This window comes from Chelonia mydas, chromosome 2 (assembly GCF_015237465.2).
Source record: "Chelonia mydas isolate rCheMyd1 chromosome 2, rCheMyd1.pri.v2, whole genome shotgun sequence".
In the NCBI taxonomy this organism is placed as follows: domain Eukaryota; kingdom Metazoa; phylum Chordata; order Testudines; family Cheloniidae; genus Chelonia; species Chelonia mydas.
In genome coordinates, this window is record NC_057850.1 from 5,455,041 (window position 1) to 5,477,252 (window position 22,212).

The 22,212-nt window shown below is 45.8% G+C and overlaps 1 protein-coding gene across 9 annotated transcripts in view; it reads right to left on the reverse strand.

The window, feature by feature from the left end:
* Positions 1-19,833, reverse strand: part of RHPN1 (rhophilin Rho GTPase binding protein 1) — a 58,298-nt gene extending 38,465 nt beyond the window's left edge. Inside the window, exons 1-3 of one of the 9 annotated variants that reach the window (XR_005224221.2) lie at positions 19,629-19,833; positions 17,806-17,868; positions 3,462-3,580 (exon numbers count right to left, since the gene is read on the reverse strand). Coding sequence is in view for 8 of the 9 variants with exons in the window: in XM_037891903.2 (XP_037747831.1) it covers positions 3,462-3,580; positions 17,806-17,868; positions 19,629-19,727 (281 nt within the window). In the remaining variant the exon portion in view is untranslated. Of the gene's footprint in view, positions 1-3,461; positions 3,581-17,616; positions 17,764-17,805; positions 17,869-18,281; positions 18,355-19,628 lie in introns of those variants that run through there. The other 8 variants (XM_037891903.2, XM_037891898.2, XM_043538983.1 and 5 more) reach the window with 8 other exon arrangements.
* Positions 19,834-22,212: the final 2,379 nt, after the last annotated feature.

Below are 22,212 nucleotides of genomic sequence, written 5' to 3' on the forward strand. Positions count from 1 at the left end.
AAATATACAAAGTAAATATCTTTAAGTTCAAACAGCATTTTTTCTTTGCCTATCTCTAAATTTCTATGATTGATGGACTTTTTGCTGATGTGTGTGTGTGTATGGTGAAATTGACATTTACCAATAAAAGCCTAATCCTTCCACACGGAATTATGAGAGTCTTTAATTACATGATCGTACACTATTTTTTCAACAGGACCCCTGCCTTACTCAGTGAACAGGATGGGCCTGCTCTGGGGATTAGTCTGTAGGACCTCTGACTTCATTTGCCGCAGTAGTTAGAAGGTGTGTGGTGAAGGAGGCAGGGGATTTCAGGAAGATAAAGCATGGTCTCACAATCAAGGCACTGAATGCTTTCCTGGAGAACTGGATTCTGTCCCTGCCTCTGCCACAGAGTTCCTGTGATACTAGACAAGCCAATATCTCCAATACAGGCTCAAATCTTATTCCACATACACACTTTCAACCAAGATTTCACACACACTTCATTTTTAGCTCTTTTAAGTGTAATTCTTAGATATGAAAAGTGCAGCTTTTCCAGTACAAATAGCAACATATTGCAGCTCAAAGCCTGTTCTTTGGTCACTCAATAGCAGCATCCTGCTGAATACCCTGCTTTCTCTTCCATGTATTTTACATCAGCAGATGTAAACATGAAGGATGGATTTAAGCTGCAGTGAGTCACCTGCTTTGATGAGACAGCTTTTCAAGCCAACTGCACCTTTCTTATTGGCTCATGAGAAAAAAAAACAAAAAAAACAGGAAGAGAGAACCTGATGGCAGGGGAAAGCTGACAACACCCAAATTGTCTGCTGAAACATGTCCTAGTCTCTCACCTTAAATCAAGTTGGGCCTCTATTCAGCTGAGTGCAGTCAAAAAAAAAGGACACGGCCATACTTCAGCTTGGCTCAGGGCTAAAGCCTTTTCAAGCCTCTGGCAAGTTGTGTTCACAAACAGCACGATCCAGTAACAGCTAAAATAGGGTTCCGGAAACTTTTTGACCCCAGGGCCACATCAGGGTTGCAAAACTGTATGGAGGGCTGGGTAGGGAAGGCTGTGCCTCCCCCAACAGCCTGGCCCCTGCCCCCTATCCGCCCCCTCCCTCTTAACCAGGATGGATTAATAACGAAAGAGAGAGACCTTGTTTTGTGAATGAAGAATTGGGGGGGGAGGGGGGGGGGGGGAGGTTGGACATTTGAAAACACTTAATTCAGTTTTCACTTGCATTTTTACATCTAAATGTTTACTCCCAGTGAATTTTGCTGATAATTTTTTTCAGCTTTGGGAAAAGTCAGCCTTTTAAAAAGCCAAGTGTATAGGTTACAGGTCAGATTATATTCTGTTTGCAAATGAAATTAATTAGTTAGGCAGCAGCACTTCAGAAAGGTCTGGTATTGAATCTATCCATCTTAGCTAGGACATGGCACCTTCCATATATTGGTGTAACCCCCTAGGTAATGGCCAAGCATTCATTAAGGGTGAAATTTACCTTTGTGCAGAAAGTCAGCACAAGGCCGATGCACTGCTTAAAACAGAACTTAAAACAGTTTCTAGTTTTCATACTCGACGCTGCACAAGGGTGCATTTTGATCTCATTAAGAATATACCTTATATAACCATGAGTCTTGATCAATCTAAGGAGTTATCAAATGTTTGCTTAGTTAATTCTTTGTACAGAGATATTAAAAATATGGTTTATTGCCAACCCCTTAATCGCTTCAATTACTTTGCTGAGTCAGTGGTATTTGAACAAGACGGGAAAAGACTTTCATTGTTTAACTGTCTCAGTCAGTTTATTTATCCATCAAACAAAAGCTACTACGCTGTTCAACAAAACTGCATTTTATTTCAAACACACCATTCACTGTAGCTTCTTAGGAAAGAGGAATGACACTCCAAACAGATCATTTTAAGGAGTATGGTTCTGTCTACAATGGGAACTTGTCCTGACTCCAACAGCTAATGTCCAGCCACCCACATAGCTGAAACCCTGCTTAACAGTAAGCTCCACCAACCAGTACTAATCACAGCTTTTCTTGACTACATTTTGGGTTTGCAGTGGTAGACGAGGCCTAGAAGTCTTCAGTGCTAACCATTGGAGAACAAAAAGAAAAGGAGTACTTGTGGCACCTTAGAGACTAAAATTTATTTGAGCATAAGCTTTCGTGAGCTACAGCTCACTTCATCGGATGCATTCAGTGGAAAACAAGGTTACATCCTTAAAGCCATGGAAAAATAGCAATATTTTACTAAATGACTTTTAATTTCAGCTGATTTTATGAGTAAAGCTTTGGTTTTCCATTAACTCCAAAACTTCATGAAATCTTGGATGTCATGGCCAACCTCTGCTGAGAATGGACCTGTTTAATCTCAAAAACAGGCTCAAAGAAAGTTACCAGTGGGAAAAGTGTTCAAACTGCTGATCCAAATGTTTCAGCAGCCTGAAAAAGAACATCAGAGTGTTTTGTTTTCTAACTTAGCCCAGGTGCTCCTACACTCCCCAACAAAGTAATTAAGTTGCCTGTGTTTTGCCTTGCATTCCTTCTAGCTCCCCCACCCTTTTTGCCCTATGCCGGATTTGAAATGCCTATGTTAGGAGGATGGGAACTACTTGCTGTCCACATTCTTGGATGCCCTATGAATAGCAGGTATCATCACTCTGATTCATGATTTTGATATAAACAGCACACCTAGGCACATTCCTGCTTACATGGAACATTTCTCCTTGGTTTTATGAAGCAGGGTCGTGCAGAAAAGGACACAGCAAGATTTCAAGTCTTTTAATTAGATGAGGCATAACATCCAGGAGCAGACGTAGGGCTTGTCTATATGGTGGGGTAATGAGCACTATGGGGGTGTGATTTCAACACACACTAACGTGTTACGCATTAATTGGTCTGTGTAGACCCTGCTGGTGCAGACTAAGAGTTCCCTAGTGAGCAGCAGCAGGGTCTACACAGACCCATTAAAGCACAACATATTAGTACGCTTAGAAATCACTTCCCCATGGTGCGCATTACCCCACCATGCAGAAGTGGAGAGTGAGAAGTGGCCAAAAGTTGAAGCCACCAGTAAAGCGTTATCAGGGCAGCAGCACAGCACAGGGTTATGTTCTTCCTTTCTGGTTTCTAGTCATGCTGCAAAAGGAGGTAGGGGAAAAGACGTAGCCACATCAACAGACTCATAATTAACAGGGAGAGTCTTAGTCAGTCACCTTATCTATCCCCCAATTGACCAGTATAGGAAACAATGACAGAATATCCAGAATATCCTCTTCCCCTCTCCAATACACGTAGCCTAGTAACACCAAGTCACTAGTCTTTGTAAGCGAGCAAACTGACATGTTTCTAGTGCAAGTCATTGTCTCTTGCTAGAGAGGAGCATAATCAGCCTAAACCAAGAAGCAATTCAGAATGCTAGCACACAGGTGTTCTAGCATTGGAGATGGACCAGTGCTCACTTGAAGAGGTTTTCTGCCCCAGCTCGCATTCTCATCTCCTTGTTAATCTGTTGGTTAATTCGTGCGCGGCGGTGCTGCAGTTTGCTGCGCTGGGTCTGTGCAAAGGGATCGCAGCCCTGCTAAGAGAAAAAAGATTGTCACAACATATCCTGTTCAAACAGAACATCTTCACCAAACTTAGAACATCCTTTCTATCCCACCCTCCTGTACCACCAGCCTCATCTGTTTCTTTTTCAAATCCGCTCTGGAGAACCATTGCTTCTGGACAGCCCACAAGCAGCGAGTCAACAGATAATAGCTTAACACAAAAGCCTCTGCTATTCTTTCCTCCAGGTTTGATCATCTTTCTTTGCTTTGTGTCAAAGTGCCAAGGACAATGACATGGCTTAATAATAAACATATATGGTGTGAAGTGTAGTTTTAGTTCATAACATGTCAACACAGCCGATGTTAGAGCGCTGTCTACACTGCCACTTTACAGCGCTGAAACTTGCATGGCTCAGGGGTGTGTTTTTTCACACCCTTGAGAGAAAAAGTTTCAGTGCTGTAAGTGGCAGTGTAGTCAAGGCCTTAGCTCCACTTGCACGTTATACCGCAATGAAGCCGCCCAGAGCGCTCTAACTCACTCCCCGTCCACACTGGCAAGGCACGTAGAGCGCTCTGACTCCCTGGCTAGAGCGCTGCTGACACTCCATCTCCCCGAGAGGGATACAGTTTCCTGCGTATTGGGTGAGACGCTACAGTGTCAGTGTGAACGAGGGCTTATGTTACAGCGCTGTGATTGCCCTCCAGAAAGGTTCCATAATCCCATTAACTGAAGTGGCCTCTCTTGTTTTTGTTGTGAACTCCAGCAGGAATGTGGAAGTGGCCCTTTCAAAGCTCCAATTTGGAGTGCTGGCTGCTTATCAGCTCAGAGAAAAAAAACTAACAGCTAATGTTTGCTTTCAGTGAGTGAGAGAGGGGCAGGGAGGGAGGGGGGTCTGTACTTACAAGACAGCACGCTGACACTCAACACCCCAAAAACCCACTCTCCCCCCCCCACATACACACAACACACTCCCCCCTCCTCCCCAGTTGAAAAGCACATTGCAGCCTCTTGAACGCTGGGACAGCTGCCCATAATGAACCGCTCCCAATGCAGCTGCAAGTGCCGCAAATGTGGCCACACCAGTGCGCTTTCAGCTGTCAGTGTGGACAGACTGGAGCGCTTTCCCTAATGCACTGTACGAAGGCTGGTTTAACTCAAAGCGCTCTACATCTGCAAGTGTAGCCAAGCCCTTAGCAAACGCTTGTGAAACTATCTGCTACCTACTGAATAGTTCAGTCCCCCTCCCCCTTTTCCCTTTATCTGCACCATTCTTAGAGATCTGCATCTGACCCAGACAGCAGCTGAAATATTCCAGCTATCACTTAATTACAATCACTTGCTCTCCCTTAGCACTCCTTTCTAAAATACTGAATGACTCCACTTGCTGACCTCCGTTCCCTTGATACCAACACTAGCACTATATTTCAAATGCCTCATTCCTTTCAGCAAATGACAATAAGTAGTCACACTGACGATCACTACAGTAAGCCACCTGCTGAGGTTATTCAGCAATTCAAGCACTCTGGGAAACAACGAAGCCTTTTGAAAATGTGTTATAGTGGTCTGGTACCATTGTTGCTTAGATTGCCTGGATTACTAGGTGGATATCCAGATAGTTTTAAAAACATGGGATCTCTCAAGAGTGGAATAATATATGTTGTCTCCTTTACAGGACTTTATTGGATGGACATAGCATGAAAGATTTAGGATGCCAGCCCGAGGAGCCTCAGATCACAGTAAATCTATAACTGCAGCCTGGACACTAGCATCCTGATTTTCCATGGGTGATGAGCTCCTGCTGAATTCAGGATTTGAGCTTGCTCAGCAACTCTGAAAATCAGAGCATTACTTTTAAATGTAATCCATTTATCACTTTTACTCTCTTCTCCACTCCCTTCCCTCCCAAAAAATTTTCTTTGAGTCAGTCTCTTTATAGGCAGGGAATTGTTATGAGTTTAATCATCACTTTGGGGAATCACAAATATATATTATCTTGAAGTTACACAGGGGGAGGGAAAGAAATATTAGCGGGTACTCCCAACAAACACTGTTAGGAGGAGGATCTCAGATTCCACAGTGACACAAAAAGCTCTACCCACACAGAAAGATTGAATTGCTCCTCACACAATAGAAAATAAATTGTGAAATGTGCTCCCTAGGAGTGCCAAGGACCTAAATAAAGAGCCCTTTTTGGAGGGGTCCAAGATAGGGGAGTTGTGTTAAGATGGAGACATGGAAGTCTGCTATTCTTATGTTAATATCAGATAATCTGCAACAACAAAACCACCCATGCCAGCAAGCTAAATTTTAGTTTACACAAATAGGGTGAATTTCACCCCAGTGCAGCCAGCACAAGTCCTACTTCAGTTCTGCCTCGGCCACGTGCTGGCCCCCAGAACCGGGACTGGGTGGAATTCACTCATAATCTCTCGTGAAGTTCTTTAGAGCAACAGAATGACCTTATTTCTAGCCACCACATAGAGCCAAAGCTTTAGAATAAAAGACTAACTCCTCCTCCTCTTTTCAGAACCTCTCAACACTTACTATAGCTCTGATTAGGTCAAAACCCAAAACAAAGCCACTACTTTTATTAATTTTTTAAGCCACTAAAACTAGCTTACATTAGCTTCTCGTGGCATCATCTTATTTCACTTGTCTTCTCCTGACCACCACAGGGTGGGGATAGGGACAGGGCATCATCTCCTTGCTCTCACCTAGGCAGCAGGCTCTGGTGGGTAGGGAATCTGTGTTGGTCTGTGAGGTGCCATGCTTATCTGTAGAGATGGACACATTTTCTACAGCACCCATCATGGTACCTGGGTATGTGCTTGGATGATGATAAAGTTAAATTTGCATGGAGAAGTCCGCAGTGGACTTTGTGAAGTCTTGTCTCTCCTCCTTGCTTAAAGGAGGTATTGCTTGGGGAATATACGGATTACAGAATAGGTGAGAATGTGGTTCTTGCTGAGAGGAGGCAGTGGTCTTATAAATGCAGGCTAAGACTGCTATGTGGCCAACACAGCTGCAAGAAAGTCTCTAAGCGTATGTCTACACTACGGAATTAGGTCGAATTTATAGAAGTCGGTTTTTTAGAAATCGGTTTTATATACTCGAGTGTGTGTGTCCCCACAGAAAATGCTCTAAGTGCATTAACTCGGAGTGCTTCCACAGTACCGAGGCAAGCGTCGACTTCCGGAGTGTTGCACTGTGGGTAGCTATCCCACAGTTCCCGCAGTCTCCGCTGCCCATTGGAATTCAGCTCTGGTTCAGGGGCCAATAAAAACCTAATTTTTGACTGCAAAAGAGATCATGTGGATTTGGAAACCTGCCCTAGTTAAAAAAATGAAAGAGATGGACAGGAAATAAGTGCAACTTATTTAGGAATGGGAAAATAATGAGATCATATTTGCTTTGATTAATAACTGAGGTGGCGGTGGGAAATGTTGCTTGTGAAAAGATTCAAGGTAATTCATAATCTATTGGGGACTAACTGTTCTGGATATTTTGAAATCATACAAAAAAGACTGACTTGAGTGAGTTACTGCTATAAGCATGGACGTTTGTGATTACTGTTGAGCAAAATTCAGCCTGCAGACTAACATAGCAGATGGCATGACCTCTGTTGCTCAGCTTCTAACACTCTGATTAATGCTCAAATGTGACATATAAAGTAATCTGTGCATGCATTACAAAGATTGGAGAAAGGCAGAGAAGGAGATCATGAATCATCTGAATGAATTAAATGGGTCACTAGGACTAAAAACTAGCTGTCCCACAAGTCTCATGTGTGAGATGCTGAAAACAAATGAATAACTCCGAGGACTACTGCGTTAAGGAGCAAATGCTGAGCTCTCAAAAGGTCCACACCCATTTTGCAGACACTCTGCTTCTTCACCAAAGTGAATTAAATTTAAGAGATTGAATCTTGCCATTCTTAGCAAGAATGAGGAATATTGCAGCCACAGAGCCCTATTCGGCGATTGTGCCAGTTATTCCAAGCCAAGATGGAGCAGGCTGGGGGACCTTAAAGGAGCATCTAGATCAGAGGTGGGCAAACTACGGCCTGCAGGCCACATCGGGCCCATGGGACCCTCCTGCCCGGCCCCTGAGCTCCTGGCCCAGGAGGCTCGCCCCCTCCCCGCAGCCTCAGCTCACTGCGCCACCGGCGCAATGCTCTGGGCGGTGGGGCTGCGAACTCCTGGGGCAACGCAGCTGCAGAGCCCGGCCTGACCCGGTGCTCTGTGCTGCGCGGCGGTACGGCTGTAGCGCCTCCAGCCACCAGTGCTCCAGGCAGTGCAATAAGGAGACAGGGAGCATGGGGGTTGGATAGAGGGCAGGGAAGTTCAAGGGGGTGGTCAGAGGGTGGGGAACGGGGTTGAATGGGGGCAGGGTTCCCAGGGGGCAGTCAGGAATGAGAGGAGGGGTTGGATGGGACAGTGGGGGGGGGGGGCAGTCGGGGCGGAGGGTCTGGGGGCGGTCAGGGGACAGGTGCCTGGGGCAGGAGTCCCGGGGAGGCTGTAAGGGGGCGAAAAGCAGGGGGGGGTCAGATAGGGGTTGGGCCACGCCTGGTTGTTTGGAGTAGCACATCCTCCCCTAACCGGCCCTCTGTACAATTTTGGAAACCTAACATGGCCCTCAGGCCAAAAAGTTTGCCAGCTGCTGATCTTGGTGCTAATCAAGTGGAGGAAAACAGAGTCACTAAAAACAGACAAGCAAGTCTCAGAGCTGATGACAATTTCTAAGAGAACCTGTTAAAAATCATCACAGCAGATTCAAGGAGACTAAAATGTCTAAAAGAAATTGGTTCAGAAGGAATGTAAGACTCTTAGGGATCCCTTAAAATGGATATCAGATACTGCTACATTCATGAAAAATCCCATCCCTAACCATAAGAACTTTAATTAACCAAATCCATATGTACCTCTTTGAAGGGACAGAGGTGAGGCAAACAGAACAGAGGTGGGGATGCTGACATGTATGCACATGGCAAAAGGAGACTGAGCTCTAAGAAGCCCACCTTAATTGATTAGTCTCATGACAGTTGGTACGGCAACACCCATTTTTTCACGTTCTCTGTGTGTGTGTATATATAATCTTCCTACTGTATTTTCTACTGCATGCATCCGATGAAGTGGGTTTTAGCCCACGAAAGCTTATGCCCAAATAAATTTGTTACTCTCTAAAGTGCCACAAGTACTCCTTGCTCCTTTTAAAAAAAAAAAAAAACCCAGAGTCTCAAAACATGCCGAGCACCCACACTCTTAATATCCAACCCCTTTAAGGTGTCTCCAATCAAGCACCCAAAATCGGTAGTCACTTTGGGAAACTCTGGCCTTCCTGTATGCCTCCAGGAACATCCTAACCACAGATGTGAGATGAGGCAAGGCAGCATTAAACTTAATTTTTTTGTTATACAGCGGCCTAGGAAGTTGCACTCTTTGGATTTGCCCAAAATACTATGTAGTTTCTGATAAGAAAGATGCACCGTGCTGCTCGCAGTCATGAGTTTATAAAAGCAAGCATTTGAACAAGCGCTCATGTTTACTGTCTTTTTAGTTGAATATTACATCCCACCATTTAAACAATCAAGTTTCATGAGATAGTTTTCAATTCCCACCCATGCTCCTCAGCCAGTCAGAAAATGCAGTAAAATTGTACTGGAAAGATGGGTATTAAACTGGATCATGTAGCACAGGGTTATGGGAGGGGTGGCTTAAGCATAGAAATGCAAGTCAGGATCTTGAGACTTACTGCTTTTAGGAAATTCATTTTATCTCTCTGCCTCATCTTCCTCCACCCACTGTAAAACTGAGTAACCCTCCCACCTCCCTGTGAGATACTGAGTAAAGCCTTTTGAAGATTAGAAGTACTATCACAAAGAACGATTACTGAACAGTTTGTTACAATGAGCACTATGCAACAACTACAGTAGGTACTAACTAAGGTCTAGATTCTAGTCTCTAGCCGCTCCTGCCATTTTAAAATGCAATTAATTTTAAACTGAAGGAAAGAAGGAAATTCTGCCAGCATTTTACCTCAAGACATTTTTACCGATGGGAAAACAAGCAGATAATCTAAAATGAAGGTTTAAAGTGAGAGAACACTACAAGAATAACTCAGTCAGGCACTTTTGGAAAAAATCTCACCCGTAGTGTGCATCTCCTCGGACAGTCTGCACTCAAATGAACAAAGAACAGTTGCCTGTTTCTGCTGACCAGAGCCCCTGGAGATTTAAAAGTGCAATATAAAGAAAAACAAAAACTGCACTACAGTTTTCAGTGAGGACATTTCTTCCAAAGCCCGTCAGTTACTTGGGCAAGAGGGACACATGGGATGGCTTTTAAACTTCAGTACAAATTTCCTTACTTGATTTCCTGCATAACCTTAAACCCAATCCTGAAACATAATGAGCAACTGTAATTAAATGAAAGGTTTCCGTGTTAGTCTGTATCCGCAAAAAGAAAAGGAGGACTTCTGGCACCTTAGAGACTAACAAATGCATCCGATGAAGTGAGCTGTAGCTCACGAAAGCTTATGCTCAAATAAATTTGTTAGTCTCTAAGGTGCCACAAGTCCTCCTTTTCTTTTTGTCATTAAATGAAGTTAGTGTTAACCTCTCAGGCCTTTACTGAATATTAAAGGCATTTCCGGGTGCAGTTGCTGCAGTTGCACAAGTCACATTTTGAGTGAAATTCAAGGTTTAACTCAAGATTTCTTAGCCATCCTTTGCAGTGGACTTAAACCAGGTAAGTAAACATACAGCATCTCCTGTCAACAGGTGTCCATAATCTTTGTTGCATGCATAGGTCAGAATGCAGAACAGATTGTATGTACTTAGAGTACAGCATGTTAAGAAAGCTATGGGTCATTAAGTTACACGAGTTGTGTCCAGCACTGAAGTTTATTGTCTCTGACAAACCAGGATTAGAGCCAGTATTATTCTAGCAAGTCCGTTCTAGGCCCCAAAAGCCTGCCAAACATTACATTCAGTGTCCAACACAAAAGGAAAACAAAGTGTTCTGCAGAAATGTGCTAGAGCTATGTTTCAGTGTTGTGAAAGAGTGAGAGGCTGGTCTCATGCAAAGTGAAGGGGACAAAAGATAGACAAGGCCCCTTACATGTCAACTGGTAATTGCTGCTGACTTAAGATTTGTCTACACGGGGACATTTACAAGCATAAGTATACTTTTGTAGGTTTCAGAGTAAAAGCTGTGTTAGTCTGTATTCGCAAAAAGGAGTACTTGTGGCACCTTAGAGACTAACCAATTTATCTGAGCATAAGCTTTTGTGAGCTACAGCTCACTTCATTGGATGCATACTGTGGAAAGTATAGAAGATCTTTTTATACACACATAGCATGAAAAAATGGGTGTTTACCACTACAAAAGGTTTTCTCTCCCCCGCCCCACTCTCCTGCTGGTAATAGCTTGTCTAAAGTGATCACTCTCCTTACAATGTGTATGATAATCAAGGTGGGCCATTTCCAGCACAAATCCAGGGTTTAACAAGAACGTCGGGGGGCGGGGGATAGGAAAAAACAAGGGGAAATAGGTTACCTTGCAGAATGACTTAGTCACTCCCAGGCTCTATTCAAGCCTAAGTTAATTGTATCCAATTTGCAAATGAATTCCAATTCAACAGTCTCTCGCTGGAGTCTGGATTTGAAGTTTTTTTTTGTTGTAATATCGCAACTTTCATGTCTGTAATCGCGTGACCAGAGAGATTGAAGTGTTCTCCGACTGGTTTATGAATGTTATAATTCTTGACATCTGATTTGTGTCCATTTAATATTTTACGTAGAGACTGTCCAGTTTGACCAATGTACATGGCAGAGGGGCATCGCTGGCACATATCACATTGGTGGATGTGCAGGTGAACGAGCCTCTGATAGCGTGGCTGATGTCATTAGGCCCTGTGATGGTGTCCCCTGAATAGATATGTGGGCACAGTTGGCAACGGGCATTTTTATGGCTGACTTAGAACAACGCTTCCTCAGCTCTCGTCCCCTAACGCCCCTACTCTACTTGCGCTATATTGATGACATCTTCATCATCTGGACCCATGGAAAAGAAGCCCTTGAGGAATTCCACCATGATTTCAACAAATTTCCATCCCACCATCAACCTCAGCCTGGTCCAGTCCACACAAGAGATCCACTTCCTGGACACTACAGTGCTAATAAACGATGGTCACATAAACACCACCCTATACCGGAAACCTACTGACTGCTATTCCTACCTACATGCCTCCAGCTTTCACCCTGACCACACCACACGATCTATCGTCTACAGCCAAGCTCTGCGATACAAACGCATTTGCTCCAACCCCTCAGACAGAGACAAACACCTACAAGATCTCTATCAAGCATTCTTACAACTACAATACCCACCTGCGGAAGTGAAGAAACAGATTGACAGAGCCAGAGGAGTTCCCAGAAGTCACCTACTACAAGACAGGCCCAACAAAGAAAATAACAGAACGCCACTAGCCGTCACCTTCAGTCCCCAACTAAAACCCCTCCAATGCATTATTAAGGATCTACAACCTATCCTGAAGGATGACCCAATGCTCTCACAAATCTCGGGAGACAGGCCAGTCCTTGCCTACAGACAGCCCCCCAACCTGAAGCAAATACTCACCAGCAACCACATAACACGCAACAGAACCACTAACCCAGGAACCTATCCTTGCAACAAAGCCCGTTGCCAACTGTGCCCACATATCTATTCAGGGGACATCATCACAGGGCCTAACAACATCAGCCACGCTATCAGAGGCTCGTTCACCTGCACATCCACCAGTGTGATATGTGCCAGCGATGCCCCTCTGCCATGTACATTGGTCAAACTGGACAGTCTCTATGTAAAATATTAAATGGACACAAATCAGATGTCAAGAATTATAACATTCATAAACCAGTCGGAGAACACTTCAATCTCTCTGGTCACGCGATTACAGACATGAAAGTTGCGATATTACAACAAAAAAAAACTTCAAATCCAGACTCCAGCGAGAGACTGTTGAATTGGAATTCATTTGCAAATTGGATACAATTAACTTAGGCTTGAATAGAGCCTGGGAGTGGCTAAGTCATTCTGCAAGGTAACCTATTTCCCCTTGTTTTTTCCTACCCCCCCACCCCAGACATTCTTGTTAAACCCTGTATTTGTGCTGGAAATGGCCCACCTTGATTATCATACACATTGTAAGGAGAGTGATCACTTTAGATAAGCTATTACCAGCAGGAGAGTGGGGTGGGGGGAGAGAAAACCTTTTGTAGTGGTAAACACCCATTTTTTCATGCTATGTGTGTATAAAAAGATCTTCTATACTTTCCACAGTATGCATCCGATGAAGTGAGCTGTAGCTCACAAAAGCTTATGCTCAGATAAATTGGTTAGTCTCTAAGGTGCCACAAGTACTCCTTTTCTTTTTGCGTATACTTTTGTAGTTATACATGTATAAATCCTCACATGGAGGCTTATTCTACTACAGGAGCATCTACATAGGGAGATATACTAACAAGTAAGTTTGGCAAAAATCAGATTTTTTTAAAATCATTTTGATGGATAATATCAATGTTTACTTTTAACCATTTTTATCAATTTAAATGTTCACAGTTTGGGAACTTATGGAGGGAATCAGACAACTTAATGACAGTAGATGTTGAGATTCAAAAAGTTAAAGCTTTGTAACCATTAAAGTGCAAATTGTCATCACATCAAAATATACAAAGTAAATATCCTTAAATCAAACTAATAAGTTCTCAAGCAGCATTTTCTTACTTTGCCTATCTGTAAATTTCTATTATTATTGATGGATATATTTTTCTGTCTGTTTGGGTGTCGGGGTGGGAGGGTGTGAAATCAACATTTACTGATAAAAATCTAATTGTTTGAAGCCAAAGTACGCTGGTAACTTTCCTCATGCAGACAAGCCCTTATCAATGCTTTGTTTTGACATAGTCATCAAACACCATACTTTGCACCTTAATGCTTATGGATGCTTCTAAGACAACACTGATAGGTGTGGTATCAGAAAGCACACCTAGGAGGCTGCTGCTGACTAACCATAGCTCCAGCTGGAGCACAACATTCAGACGTGATGCGAATTCGCAGGTCTGAAGGAGTCTAAACTCCCACTTAACAGTTAAAGTGTAAGGGAGCCAATGTTAGTACAACTCAAAGAAAGTTGCAGGTGGAGGACTATAGCAATGATAATTCTACTCATGTGACCCTCTGCCTGTGACTAATGTCAACATTAAAGTGCTGCCGTGGCAGCGCTCTAAAGTGGTTTGTGTGATCGTGGCAGAGCACTGGGAGCGTGGCTCCCAGCGCTATAAAAAAACCCCACCTCCACGAGGGGAATAGCTCCCAGTGCTGGTACACTGTCTACGCTGGCACTTCACAGCGCTGAAACTTGCAGCACTCAGGGGGGTGTTTTTTCACACCCCTGAGCAAGAAAGTTGCAGTGCTGTAAAGTGCCAGTGTAGACAAGCCCTATGAAATGATGCATAACGGAGAATAGGTTGCACGTTGAGAAGCGTGAAGATGCAGGTAGATGTTGAAGGGGAAGCCAGGATGTACACTCCAGTAAAGGTTCGAAACTTTCACCCTTCAGAAGTAATCTGTAACGCACCTTCACATATCAGAGAGCAGCTGACGCTTTCGAACATTTGATCATTTTCTGGAGCTCTTCTCCCAACTCCTTCCCCTCTACCAATTAGGTATCTAGCAGCATGAAAACAGAATTAGCTATTCCTGAGACTTATTCCTTACTTGAGGTCATAAATTGCACGTTTGCATCTATTATTTATTTATTTGGTGTATGCAATACAGTCAAGCCAAGCGTGTTCTTATCAACGATATTCAAGGCACAAAGACCTACAAGAAGTTGAGTCACTTTGCAGTTGTCAACAACCTGTGTCATGGTTTATGGCTGCCCACATTGACATAGTGAACTGTCTCTAAAACGCCACAGAAATTCCATGTTCACACTCCTGAGCGACATAAGTTATACTGACATCCGATGAAGTGAGCTGTAGCTCACGAAAGCTTATGCTCAAATAAATTGGTTAGTCTCTAAGGTGCCACAAGTACTCCTTTTCTTTTTGACATAAGTGGTAGTGTAGACATAGCCCCAGACTGTAAACTCTTTAGGGCAGGGACTGTCTTTTTTGTTTTGTGTCTGTACAGCACCTACCACAATAGGGTCCTGGTCCATGACTACGGTTCTTAGGCATTATGGGAATGCAAGTCATCAATAATCAGGGACTATTAAGGACAGGTTTCAGAGTAGGAGCCGTGTTAGTCTGTAACAGCAAAAAGAACAGGAGTACTTGTGGCACCTTAGAGACTAACCAATTTATTTGAGCGTAAGCTTTCATGAGCTACAGCTCACTTTATCTGATGATGTGAGCTGTAGCTCACAAAAGCTTATGCTCAAATAAATGTGTTAGCCTCTAAGGTGCCACAAGTCCTCCTATTCTTTTTTCAGGGACTATTAAGTATTTCACTCCTAAGTTTAGGTTTGAATGCAGCCTGGGGCAATTGTGACTGATGATTGTTTGGTGCCTTACAATGTATGAACTGAGGTGAACTTGTACTAACTAGCTCATTTCCTGGTGTTCACATCTCTCACTCACCCAAAAAACCTTACCAGCAGCCTCAGCAGAGGTAAAAGACTGAATTTTCCATGGAGTCTGAATTATCCTACCCTCAGAGGCCATACCTCCAGGTAAGGTTGAGGAACCTTGTGGCACAGCACGTGGGCAATTTATATTACTGCGGGTCTTGTTTTATGCTAACCACAAAGACTTGAATCTGCAAGACTGCCAATTTAGCACCTCACAAACAGTGAGTTACCACCACACAGTAATTGAACTTACAAATATTGTGCACTTAAATCTGCAAGTTTGCTACAATAGGGCAACAATGCACATTTTGTACAGGAGAAAAAGGGTATGAGAGACTTTGAAATGCTGAACAAACATTCTGAAAACCCAATTCTCTAGTTTTTGCTCTAGTTTTTTACTCTCTCATCAGTGATTCTGATGAGAGTACTGCTGAATTAAGATGGCAGGATTTAGCCACTATATGGTAAATTAGAGATAGTAAAAGCTAAAACATTCTGCCCATGAATAGCAACAACAGAGACAATGCTAAGTACATACTCTAAAAAGCTAAAGCTGCATTAGGTTTTTATCCGCCTTAGTTTTATTTCACTCCCAAAATACCAAAAGCTATTAGAGTCCATCACTGATAAGTTACAGTATTTCAGACTCTCTCTATAAATCCATTTGGAGGTACAATAGCTAAAGATAAGTGCCACTGGGGTTGTGCCTATTTTTGCCAGGGGTGAATTTGGCAGTCTCACTGTTTCATATTTACTTCTCCAGTTTATGACAGGTTTGAGACATTTATTTAAAAAAAATGCAAATATCTACATTACTCATATGTTATAACTCTATGGGACGAATTTCAGTATAGTGGGGGCTTTTTTTTAGAAAAAAAGTCAATTTTCTATAGTCCTACAGAAGGTTATAACTAGAAATGCTAGCTCAGCTACCTACCGCAGCACAAAAGACATTGCTATAATTAAATCAAACATTTTAAGTCTAGGACCCCAATCCTGCCTCTGATCCATTCATCCTAACTTTTCATCCATTCATGCGGACCCTACGTACAGTTCAGGACATAGTCCAAGGCCTGGTTTAGGTTCTTATAATGCAAACACACACATGGTGATGAACACAGTATAAAAACATACAGAACAGATACATGCATTACTGTACATGAGCACAGTATAAGAGCCTATCACCATAGCATCTGGGCAGGATGGCATTCCAGTACTGCTTAAAATACTGTTCTGGACAGGGGTGCTTTTGAATTAGGGCCTATGGTAAGGAATTCAACTGAAGTCAATGGGACTACTCACTGGAATAAGCATCACTTCCAGTGAGCAAATGTTTGAAGTATCAGGCCCTTAATATTACCAGTTATTTTATTTCTAAGAGAGAAACTGTTAGATACTTTATGACCAAAGTTTAGATATTATAAAAATTTTATTGTCTATTCACAATTCAAAGAAAACTGGTAGTGGTGGTTGAGATATATGTTCCTCAACTACATTTATAACCCACACATTCTAGAACGGGGCCAGTGTAGGAGAATGGGAAAGTGAAGCCGACCAGAGACGTGAAACTGATTATCCTACTTTTGTGCCACCAGTTGAATGAAGAACAAACTGTAAGAGCCTGAAGCACAAGAATAGATTTTAAAAATCTCTAATATTTTTAGCCCAAGAAAATCCACTTAAGGAACTACCAACATTTGAGAAGCAACACATGTTGCGGTAGCACAGCAGATCTAACAGGCAGATCATACAGATTGATATTTTGTCCTTTTACATAGGAAAAGCTACTGACCTGCAGCAAGCTCCATTAGGTGTTTAATATAGCAATAGGGCCTCAAACTCAGACAGCACCACATTATAAGCGAGTGCCATTTTCCTGAGGGAGGCTGCGTTACAAGGTATGCTTTACAACAATGCACCATTAAAAAAAAGTCTATTGATAATAGCTGTATCACACAATCTTTTAACAAATAAACTCATTATTAAAACTCTCTAAAAAGATTCTCAATGTTGAGTGATGCACTGAACAAAAGAAAGGATAAATAAAAAAAATCAAGTCCAAATGCTCCAACCTGTAAAAAGTTACTCTGATCGTTGGGGGTATAGGGGGAGGGGGGAGTGAAATCACTAAAATGAGACATGGTGGTGCAAGCAGAGAGCAGTCTGCATGTCACAAAAGTGAGGGCAGACGACCATTTCTGTGCACAAGTAGAGAACAGATGTATCAGAGCCTCAGTGACAGAACGTTAGCGTGTAAAGAAGATAACCGTTACTCTAGTATCTGTAAAAAGAAAAGGAGGACTTGTGGCACCTTAGAGACTAACAAATTTACTTGCAAAATAAGCTTTCGTGAGCTACCGCTCACTTCATCGGATGCATTCCTAGTTTCTGTGATTCTCCACAAAACAGTACAACTATTGCAACCACACCTACCCAGTTCTCTTCCTGAGAAATGAGTGCATTACAGTTACTAATTCTTCTTTCAAGAGACACCATCAACTTGTAGGGGTAGCTTTTTTTGTTTGTTTTTTGTTTTTTTTAAGTGTCAAGTCATTAGAGGTGCTCCAGTTGTTCCTGAGTTCTCAGCTCAGTTTTTGTGGTTTTACAACCATGTTTTCTTACTTCAGATGTTTCTCTCCTGCCTGTTGCTGTCAGAGGACCCCACGCACACAGTAAACGGACTCCCTTGCAGAAGAGAAACAGTGAAAAACTATAACAAAGTCAGCTACAACAAAATACACACACTTTACTAATCTTTTGTTATAGGTAGCACCTGCAGTTATAAATACTGCAGGAAAATTCTGAGACAAATGTGACTTAAATTGACTGTGTCCCTTTAAATTAAATCAGAAAGGTTAAAAATTAATACTTAACTGAAGATTCTTTATTGATCTTTACCTAGAAGAGGCTGTGGATTCAAACCTACAGCCCTTACTGAGGAAAAACATCTACTGAACTAAATGGGAGATTTGTCTGAGGAAGAGCTGTCGATACACATCAGATTACAATGACAATTTACACCAAATTAGCAAACAAACTTTCAGGACACACAGAAATCGGCACATTTCACACACTTTCGAAAGCCATTATTTACCCACCTTATGGTGGTTTTACAACTAGTGTTTGTAAAATACTTTGAATGTAAGGTTTCAGAGTAACAGCCGTGTTAGTCTGTATTCGAAAAAGAAAAGGAGTACGTGTGGCACCTTAGAGACTAACCAATTTATTTGAGCATAAGCTTTCGTGAGCTACAGCTCACTTCATCGGACAGGGGGGAGAAAGTGGGTAGGGCGCCCTGGCTCGGGGACGGGAGGAGTGAAGGGCGCCCTGGCACGGAGGGGGCGTAGGGGGATGGGGGGGAGGAGGGGGGGTCGGGCGCCGTGGCTCGGGGGGGTCGGGCGCCGTGGCTCGGGGGGGTCGGGCGCCGTGGCTCGGGGGGCGTGGGGGGGGGGGGGGTAGGGCGCCGTGGCTCGGGGGGCGTGGGGGGGGGGGGTAGGGCGCCGTGGCTCGGGGGGCGTGGGGGGGGGGGGGGTAGGGCGCCGTGGCTCGGGGGGCGTGGGGGGGGGGGGGGTAGGGCGCCGTGGCTCGGGGGGCGTGGGGGGGGGGGGGGTAGGGCGCCGTGGCTCGGGGGGCGTGGGGGGGGGGGGGTAGGGCGCCGTGGCTCGGGGGGCGTGGGGGGGGGGGGTAGGGCGCCGTGGCTCGGGGGGCGTGGGGGGGGGGGGGTAGGGCGCCGTGGCTCGGGGGGCGTGGGGGGGGGGGGTAGGGCGCCGTGGCTCGGGGGGCGTGGGGGGGGGGGGGTAGGGCGCCGTGGCTCGGGGGGCGTGGGGGGGGGGGTAGGGCGCCGTGGCTCGGGGGGCGTGGGGGGGGGGGTTAGGGCGCCGTGGCTCGGGGAGGGGAGGGGAGGGGAGGGGGGGAGGAGGGGGGTAGGGCGCCGTGGCACGGGGAGGGGAGGGGAGGGGGGGAGGAGGGGGGTAGGGCGCCGTGGCACGGGGAGGGGAGGGGAGGGGGGGAGGGGGGGGGTAGGGCGCCGTGGCACGGGGAGGGGAGGGGAGGGGGGGAGAAGGGGGGTAGGGCGCCGTGGCTCGGGGGGAGAAGGGGGGTAGGGCGCCCTGGCTCGGGGGGCGTAGGGGAGAAGGGGGGTAGGGCGCCGTGGCACGGGGGGGGTTAGGGAGCGGGGGGAGAAGGGGGGTAGGGCGCCCTGGCTCGGGGGGAGAAGGGGGGTAGGGCGCCCTGGCTCGGGGGGAGAAGGGGGGTAGGGGGGTAGGGCGCCGTGGCACGGGGAGGGGAGGGGAGGGGGGGAGAAGGGGGGTAGGGCGCCGTGGCTCGGGGGGAGAAGGGGAGTAGGGCGCCGTGGCACGGAGGGGAGGGGAGGGGAGGGGGGGAGAAGGGGGGTAGGGCGCCGTGGCACGGGGAGGGGAGGGGGACGGCGCTCGCCCCGCTCTCACCTTCCGGACGCTGCCGCTCTCCGGGGGCCGCAGCAGGAGGAAGCCGCCGTCTCCCGCCGCGTCCCCTGGGCCGCCCGGGCTGCCCTCCGCGGGCACCATGGTGGCGGGGGGTGGCCGCGCTCCCCTCAGCCAGGCCGGCAGCCCCGGGCCCCCTCAACGGCCGCTCACCGCCGGCCCCAGGGAGGGGCGGGAGACTGGGGCCGCCCCAGCCAATCGAGAGGCGGGTTGCCCTGGAGTGAAAGCGCCAGTGTCCAATGGCAGCGAGGATGGGGGGTGGGGCCAGGGGCGTCACCGCCCCGCTCCCTGCCTCCGCGGTGCCCGAGGGGAGGAGACCCTGTCGCCCCTGGCAACGGTGGGAATTAGAACGCCGAGGACGTCACGGGGGCGGGGCCGCCTGGGCACGGCGTTGCCTGGAGGCGCGCGCGGGGAGGCCTGCATGCGGCCTCTGCACCCGACCTCCTCTAGCCCGGTCTCACATCTGGGCCCTTTTAACCCTCTCCTTCCCCGCACCTGGGGCAGCCCCTCGCACCCCGTTCCACATCTGGGCCGCTGCACCCCCTCTCTTTCCCCACCCCTCCAACATCTGGCCCCTTGCTGTCTGGGGGGAAGGCACTCACAATGCAAAATGCACGTAAAACCCTTGTCTCCGGGGCACTACACTGCCCTTTCCCCGCAGCAATCTGAGCTGAACCCTCCCCTCAGCCCTGTCCCAGCGGGAGTTTACACCACCTCCACCCCCCGTCACTGCAGTTTGTGGTGCATTTGTCTAAGGGCACGTCTGCAGGACAGAATTACTTCCCTACAACTATGTTGCTCGGGGGTGGGAATCCACACCCTTAAGCGAAGTAGTTATGTCAGCCTAAGTGTGGGTGTAGAGCGTGCTAGGTCAGCAGGAGAGCTTCTCCTGCCAGCACAACTACTGCCTCTTGCAGAGCCCCATTAACTACACCAATGAGAGAGCTCTCTCCTGTTGATTTAGAGCATCTTCCTTAAAGCACTACAGTGGTGCAGCAGTGCCCATGTGCCATTTTAAGTGTAGACCTGCTCTCAGCCAGGAAATCCAGTTCACCTTGGACTGAGGTAGGAGCAAAACCTGTTCCTCTTGTGCTGCTCCTCTGTTGGCCTCTTATGTCATAGAATCATAGAATATCAGGGTTGGAAGAGACCTCAGGGGGTCGTCTAGTCCAACCCCCTGCTCAGAGCAGGACCCATCCCAAACTAAATCATCCCAGCCAGGGCTTTGTCAAGCCTGACCTTGAAAATATCTAAGGAAGGAGATTCCACCACCTCCCAAGGTAATGCATTCCAGTGTTTCACCACCCTCCTAGTGAAAAAGTCATGAAGTCCCTGGCTTTTTAAGAGCATATTCTCTTTGAAACAAGCAAGTTCTAGGCAACTCTATCAAAAACTACAGTAGAGAGATTTCAGAGTAGAAGCCGTGTTAGTCTGTATCTGCAAAAAGAAAAGGAGGACTTGTGGCACCTTAGAGACTAACCAATTTATTTGAGCATAAGCTTTCGTGAGCTACAGCTCACTTCATCGGGTGCATGCCTATGCTCAAATAAATTGGTTAGTCTCTAAGTGCCACAAGTACTCCTTTTCCTTTGACAGTGGAGAGGATAGAAATTGTGTAGAAAAGCACTCAAGAGTCTGGAAATGCCATACTTAAGGCTGCATGCACCACACTAACTACTTCCCCATCTATATCCTAATGCATACAGTTTGAGCACTGGTCTATACTTAAAAGTTAAATGGACCTAGCTAGATCACACATGGGTGGGAACAATTCTCCCTTCTGAATGCTGTAGTTAAGCTGATGTGCCCTCCTACGCCGCCCGCCCCACTCACCGGCTGGACGTAGCTAGGTTGATGGAAGAATTCCTTCATCAAACTAGCTACCGCCACTCAAGGAGGTGGATTCGCGTCCTACATCAATAGAAAAACCTCTGCTGTGAGTATAGGAAGCAACTATGCTATGGTGCTACAGCAGCCCAGCTGGTCCAATAAAAGATATTACCTCACGCACCTTGTCTCTCAAACTGTCAGGCAGTGAGAGTACTGAGGCTGCTTCTTATGATACTAAATAGGATTGTTTCATTGTTACCTTGTCCTCCTCTCTTTCCGGGAGTTTACTGTAACCACCTGTAGACTCATAGCATATTTGAGAACAGGGAATGCCTTTTTTTATATGTGTAAAGTAGTGCACCTAACATAACAGGCTCTTGAGTCTTCGTTAGGAACTCTAGGTGCTACCACAGTACAAATCTAAGCCTTTAATTACATGATCACATAATATTTCCACAGGGGCCCTGTCTCATTCAGCATGCAGTCTGAAGGGTGCACAATTAGATAGCAGTGCACTCAGTTAATAATGAAGGTCAAATTATTGTATTAAATATTAAACTTTTGTACTATTAAGTTAATAAAAGCGTATACACTAAGTTATCCCCACCTCTGCTTTTCCAGTACATCCTCTTGCCATCTTTTTCTGTTGCAGGCTCTTTAGGGCCAGGATCATACATCACATGTCACACAGTACAGAGCACATTGTCACCATAACCAATTTAAAAAAGGGGTGCATCTT